This window comes from Scatophagus argus, chromosome 1 (assembly GCF_020382885.2).
Source record: "Scatophagus argus isolate fScaArg1 chromosome 1, fScaArg1.pri, whole genome shotgun sequence".
Lineage (NCBI taxonomy): Eukaryota > Metazoa > Chordata > Actinopteri > Scatophagidae > Scatophagus > Scatophagus argus.
Window position 1 is genome coordinate 22,567,338 of NC_058493.1, and position 6,976 is coordinate 22,574,313.

Consider the following 6,976-nt stretch of genomic DNA (forward strand, 5'->3'; position numbering starts at 1 on the left):
ACTCCTGGGCCAGCTTTTTTATTCATTAATGATAAAGAGTCTGTACTAATTTTATTGAGCACTATTTTATTTGGTAAAAAAAAAACAGAACTCACAATATAAGAAGAGTTCATACTGAAACAATAAAAGCATGAAGAATAAATTTAAACTCTGAGCCCTTCTGCAAAATGGAGCCTCAACATTAGGTAATAATACAGGTGTTACTTTAGGGTCCCGTTTCAGTGTACATTATGATTCACTGGCACGTATATAATAAACAAAGTTGAATTCAATTAAATGACAAAAATGGTAAATCTCTGAGCATAGCTGTGCACAAGAAGTGTATATCTTAGATGAATATCGGACTTTTGCTGAATGACAGATGGATCATGAGATTATAATTCTGGTAGTTTCATTTTGAAGAATATAACCCTAACCCTATATAATGTATCGTGTGGACCTGCCACGCAGACGCCGATCTGTTAACATACAAACACTCTTCTTAGCTGGAGCAGTTTAAACATTTCTTTACTGGAGATGATACAATTTGAGGCTGGAATAAGCTAAATCAATGAGGGCACGCGTAAAATTGTTTCGCGTACGTGCCCTGTTCTTATGTATGTTTTTCAAGTATTTTACAACTGTTTTGCTGCAGAGAGTTAGCGCTAGCTTGCTAATATTACCAGGTTATCGTTACGGGACAACACCGGAAATGAGCAACTATTAGCAATCATGAAAAGCGACAAGTAGGATTCGGTATCTTAAGTTGGAGTACTATTTAACCTTTGTTTTACTCCATCTTAATCCAAGTGTTTGCACTTCACGCCCATTTGACACTTAAAACTTTCAAGAAGTGTCCGTAATTATTATTATTATTAAATTACTTTGAAAGTTAGACCGGAAATGTTGCTATTCTTCTTCCTGGACGTTCTGGCGTTCTCTACGTTTTTACGTCAACTCTATGACAAACCGGAGCCGTGAGGTACAGTGGTCCTCGAAACATGTCTGTTATCCCCTGGGTTGACCTGCTGAATATGACCAGGGATGGGAATCTCCCTGCAGCCTAATTCAGAAATTTACGTTATTGCAGCTAGTCGACTGCAGCGTTAAAACAAACAGAGGCAATCAGGCTCTTTATTTATTCAAGAGAAGATGGCGGAGTTTTCGCCCGTCCTGCCGATGCGGGATGGAGGAGGAAGATTTGGCCAGCCGATCTTCCCACGGTCCAGGTCCGGTTCCGAGTCGGAGAGCGAACTGTCCCAGAGCCTTGCCCGAACCAAGATTCGCTCGTACGGAAGCACAGCTAGCGTCACGGCCTCCCTGGGGGAGAAATACATAGAGCATCGGGTTACGGATAGCGATACCCTACAAGGGATAGCTCTCAAATACGGTGTAACGGTAAGGTTGCCACACAACCACCACAAGATTAGTTTGTACGTTGATGTTGACCTTGACAAGAAGATATGCTGGAATATTAGATCAGCGTTTATTCACTTAATCACGGTCTCTGACAGATAAGAAGAGCCAGCCACAACAACGCCTTTTCTGTCTGTCATGGAAGGCATCATGTTCTGCTTTCATTCATCTTTCAGGGTTCATCTGTCTTCCATTTATGGAGCAAAATAAACTTGTGTATTGGCAATGCAACTGCCAGAGCTCTTTAGAACTGTTGTTGCAGCATCTTATAAGCCTAATGAGGGGGGTTTGTCTTACACATGAGAACTGCCACGTGTGCCAGTGCAAGAAAGCTGAAAAGTGGCAACAACTCTAAGAGCTGACAATACTTTCATTTGGATTTTTATATTTTTGAAAATAAGGAGGTGGAGAGTAGAGGCAGATAGTATTTGGGGGGTCTTGAATTCCAGGTCATTCTCCTGCAGACAACATTCAAAGCAGTCCAGACGGCTGTTTGAAAGGTTTGTCATGTTTGCATGGATAATTCTCCAGCCAAGGTTGGATTACAAACCTGGAAAAGTCCAAGGGCCGAAGTTCCCAAGACCCCCAAATCCCCCAGAATCCCACTGTTCACAGTGTTTTAATTAGTTGTCCAAAAACTTGATTAAATGCACATTCATTTGAAGCAGTATTTACCAAAACATGTCTGGATTTTTACCTAACCAATAGATGTCCAGTAACAAAAAAATTCTTTGGAGACCCCTAAAAGGTTAATCTGGACAATCCTCCAAGACAGTGAGACGTTTTGTGGGGTTTCTACAGAACAAACGTGTTTTCTTGCATCAGGAGAACAAGATTTGTGGGCCAGGGTGTGTCTGCAGCACTTATGTGAAGTTCACGATTAATTTAATTTTCATCATGCAACAGAAGATTGTAAAACAAAACCCCAGTTATAGTTCCCTGTACAGCACACGGATAAACAATATAATCACAAACCAAATAAGCAAGTCATAAAACTAAGCATTTTAATGATGTTTGTTTTACCTTTATTTGCAACTTTAATTGCACTTGGTCACATTACAGTTTTGACATAATTTTGATTAACTGTTAAGCACTAAGAGCTTGGTTTTATTTTAGAAAATTCTACATTCTACTTTATTCTGCTTTTTAATTGAAATATTGCATACTGGCCTGCAATCAGTCATCAGTCAGTCTTTATATATTTTTAAAATGATAAACATAAGTTTAATTGTTGAAGCTAAATCTATATTTAAACACAGACTTGCAATTTCTCTATTTACTGAATTTAACCTCATCATAACCCCAATCTCACAGCACAGATTCTATGAACTTCAATGGAGATTTTGTATCCAAAGATAGTTTAAAAGCTGTTAAGATCATTTCTCTCCAGTTGGTTCACTTGCAAGGAGTGAAAAAAAAAATTAAGATTGACTGTTATGGATAAAATAAAAGCAACTTATGTGAAGTGTTCTTAGATGACCTCAGGTCAAAGAATGGAAGCAAGGAAGGTAGTGGGTTAGAAATGGTACTATGCTAACACTGTCATGTTCTCTGTCACCCTGGTATGCCAGATGGAGCAAATCAAGCGAGCCAATAAGCTGTTCAGCAATGACTGCATTTTTCTGAGGAACAGCCTCAACATCCCCGTGGTGTCGGAGAAGCGCTCAATATTTAATGGACTGTCTCTGGAGTCTCCCGATGGGGACGCTGAAGCAGCATGCCAGGAGGCAGATACACCCTGTGTTGTGATGCAGGATATTGAGGGACCCTCGCCTCCCCCTTCCTCACCCCCTGTGGACTCCAAACCCCACCAGCCAGAGGAGCTGTCAGCCAAAGACTTCTTACACAGACTGGACTTGCAAATTAAACGGTCAAAGCAGGCAGCGCGTAGGCTGAAAGAAGAGGAAGTAAGGTGAGGTGCTGATCCACCCCCAGCCAAACGGCTGCTTCAGTTCTGTGTGTGCAGGTGTTTGATTTACTCTCTGTCAGAGCAGGCTGTGAATGGGTATTTCCCGTAATTATCTTTTGGCTTCTAATCAAATGGTGACTATTCTGGGACTGACTGGTACCTCATTAAAGTGATGGTTACCTGTCAGCAGAAAATGGTCTTACTGTTTCTGGGTTTGGTATTGGCCCCAGAGGGATAAATGCATTTTTTTCTTCCCACCAAACTGTGGGATACACACTGTTGGTAGCACGTTTATAGGGTTTAGTGAACAGGATACACTTAAGTAAGTTTGCTTTGACAAAGCCTGTAGGCGTGTGTTCTGAGAACATCTTTTGTGTTTTTGTTACTGCTCACAGCCCTATTTTTCATCTCAGCGTTGACATGCCAGCAGAAAATGTGATCCATGAGCTCAGTGGGTTATTTTCAGAAGTGACCAGTGGGGAACAGGGACTGAATGAGGGAGAATTTCAAGTGTTCTCAAAGAAGTTAGATCGAAGTTGGGAATCAGGGGTTTGGCAATCTGCTGTACTAGTCAACAGTCAGGTATTTAGGAGATTTGTCTTGCTGGATCAGGAATGAGCATGTTCTCCTGACACTGCATGTTGGAGCAGCCTCAACATTCAGTCTTCTCAGTAGTGATGTAGTAATGGATGCCTGGCATACATCCATTCACAGAGAAACAGACTTTGTTGGTACTATCAGTTTAGTCAGGACTGAGTCATACTGCAGCAGTTTCTTTTACAGACCTAGACTGTAAGCTGTGTCTCCACTTCAGCCTCTTGAAAAGTGTTTTGCTCTTACTAGAGTGTTTTCTGAATGGCTACAGACCCTCTTGTAGCTGCTGTTATGCTAATTTCCTCCCCATGGGGTTCAGGATAACATAACCTAACAGGTTTGGCAGCTGCACTGGCACGAACTGATATGATTTCTGTTATTGCTGGTGGTCTGAAGCCATGTTACAGACTCTTAAGATCTCCAATTCCCCCTGGAAGGATAAGAAGGGTCTTACATGCAGGAAGAGTGTTAAATTTCTCTTTAAATCAAGGCTGAAGGGAATTTATTTGTCCTTGTGCAACACTGGGTTGTACAATGAAATGAAAGTTTGCGGTCTCCTTCAAACTGCATACGTAGAACATAAATACAGGGAATTAAATTTAGAATGGGCTAAAAATGAATAAAGTACTATAGGCAAGTATTTCTATACATATACAGCCAGGAAATAATTATGTGCATTCTTTAAAACTGGAGTTCAGGATAGCTCGGATGTTGCGGTGGAGACAGCTCTCTCTCTAAAGCTCTCTAAACAGTCTGTGATTTTCCGTTACTTGGCTAGCCTGAGTCCCATTTTGTCTATTTCATTTTCCTTTGATCAGACATTAGCCAGGAGCAACTGGGCTGGCATGGCTACTGTTCTGGATCTCTGTCCTCTCCTCCCCGGGGCGGTCCGGCTGATCTATTTAAATACCTGCTGAGACGAAGCTTCGTGTAAAAGCCCTGTCTCTGACAGCAGGCACATCAGATGCTGGCCTGTGGAGATGTAGTGTGTTTAGACAAACAGAGGCTCACGGTGTTGTTTCCACAAGGTCCCAGAGCAAACATGGACTGCATGCCTGTTTGAGAAGAAAGAAACCACAATCCATTTAAGCAAAACTGCAGGGAATAGTTGACTGACAGATATGTTTTCTGTTAAAGACCCCTCATTTCTCATTGTTTGATATCATTTACTACAATATCCCCATATTAATTTACATTATTTTACATTATGAACAATTTTTTTAGCTTGAAAATGCGGCCCCACCATTCCACAAATTCAGTGCCGTGCAATCCTGCAAATTGATTTTAAGTCCATAGACAGCCTGTTGTTATTGGTCAATAACTTTATTTGTATAGTACATTAAAATACAGCAGTTACAAAATGAGTTGCATGAGTTTGCAACTTCGTTTCATCAAAATCTGTGCTCTTCAAAGTAACACCTGGTTGCTGCCTAACGCACCTCAGCATCTCAGTTTCAATCAAAGCCAGATTTTCAAAGTTCAGCTGGACTGAAAAGAACAGGAAAACGCATCATTTGCTTAAAGGAGGGCTGTAAATAGAACAAAGTGGGAGTCTATCAAAACAATTTCCTGGTTTTGTGAATGGCTTCTTCAAGACCAGCGCTCAGTCAGCACTTGTGAGGGGGTTCTTCTTAGTCTTAAAGATTGAACCTGTCATGCCTCAGGATGTTTATTAGCCAAAAAATAGATGAAAGAAAATCAATAGCTGCCGAGCAACATTTATTTAGACTCTTACCTTTAATGTTCTCTCTCTCCTCTTCAGTTTCTCCTGCCAAGTGATGATGTAAAACCCTACTTTCCACCCTCTATTGGTTTTGATCCTAATTAATTATAATCCTTGGCGGATGGACTGTTTGCTCAACCCTTTGAAGAGCTTGAACATGTACAGCAGCTCTAAAGAAAAAAAAAGTTTTTTTGAAATAAAGGAATTGGTGATGGCTGACACTTGAAGTGAAGTAGCTTTTCCTAAACTTCTGGTTTAAACTCAAGACGGCAGTTGAGTTTTGTGCTGAGAGGCTTTTCTCTGGCCACATGAGCTATCAGCTGTGAAGGAGAACAATATGGCTGTTAGCTGCATCCATTATTCACACACCTAGACACTGGTGGCCAGTAAGGCACAGGGAGAAAGAGAGGAGAGGAATTACAGAAAGTGTGTGTGTGTGTGTTTGCACGCACGCACAGTCTATTAAAATGTATCTCCTCTGTGGACGATTTCCAAAAAATTAAAATGTTCTTATCTTTTTCTTATTTGCAGGAGCAATGAGGAGGACTACACGGCTCCCACAACGTCATATCAGGAGATATAAAGGATTACGCTGTCTACCTGCAGGCCTGTCTAAGATGCACATACACGCACACATGCTCACACACATACACACACACACACACACACAAAACCTCAGTGTTTTTTTCCCTCCTTTGCTTTTACCAAACCATGTTGAACAAAAGTGTCATGTTTGCCTTTTATTTATTGATGTGCAGTTATGGTGATGTATACAGCTGGTTTTGTTTTGTATAGTTTAACTGGGAGACTTAAACAATGCAGGGGACCGTTTGATTTGAATAGCATCTGAGCACATGTGCCCATCACTCATTTGCTTCTGAAGCTGCTGTACAGAAGCCACCTGCTGCACATGTCCACACACACACACACACACATATACAGCGCTAAGCAATTCCAGAAGGATTAGCTTGTTCGACTTGCTAACCGCTTCTGATGTGCTAAATCCCCTCCTAGAATAGTATCATTGGAAAGTATATTCAGGCCTTCCTTGTCAGTGTTTACCTTGTACGAGCACTCCACAGACAGAAGCAGTGGATGGACTCAAGCCTTTGAACATGTTCCATTTGCCTCATAGAAGCTTTTGTTTGTCTTTGGGAACAGAAGGGACTGCTCTATTTTTGAGGTGTGAATGTATTATTTATGTGTGTGGAGAACTTATCTATTACAGCTGTTTTATTGTGCTTTAAAATTCTGTTGGTTTTATTTGGAAATATGAGAATAAATATGTATTTAAACCAGACACGATCTCAAAGTGCTTTCATGACATTGCATGTTATTCTGAGTATGTGCATGTC

The 6,976-nt window shown here is 41.0% G+C and overlaps 1 protein-coding gene across 1 annotated transcript; it reads left to right on the forward strand.

Moving 5' to 3' along the window:
* The first annotated feature begins 915 nt into the window (after positions 1-915).
* Positions 916-6,921, forward strand: lysmd2 (LysM, putative peptidoglycan-binding, domain containing 2). The gene is made up of 3 exons (XM_046392385.1): positions 916-1,377; positions 2,967-3,307; positions 6,153-6,921. The coding sequence occupies exons 1-3, from the start codon at positions 1,132-1,134 to the stop codon at positions 6,202-6,204; spliced, it is 639 nt and encodes a 212-aa protein (XP_046248341.1). The 5' UTR covers positions 916-1,131; the 3' UTR covers positions 6,205-6,921.
* Positions 6,922-6,976: the final 55 nt, after the last annotated feature.

Coding starts and splice junctions, on each gene's coding strand:
- lysmd2 (XM_046392385.1), top strand. CDS start 1,132: ATGGCGGAGTTTTCGCCCGTCCTGCCGATGCGGGATGGAGGAGGAAGA. Junction 1,378..2,966: donor CTCTCAAATACGGTGTAACG/GTAAGGTTGCCA, acceptor CTGGTATGCCAG/ATGGAGCAAATCAAGCGAGC. Junction 3,308..6,152: donor CTGAAAGAAGAGGAAGTAAG/GTGAGGTGCTGA, acceptor TCTTATTTGCAG/GAGCAATGAGGAGGACTACA.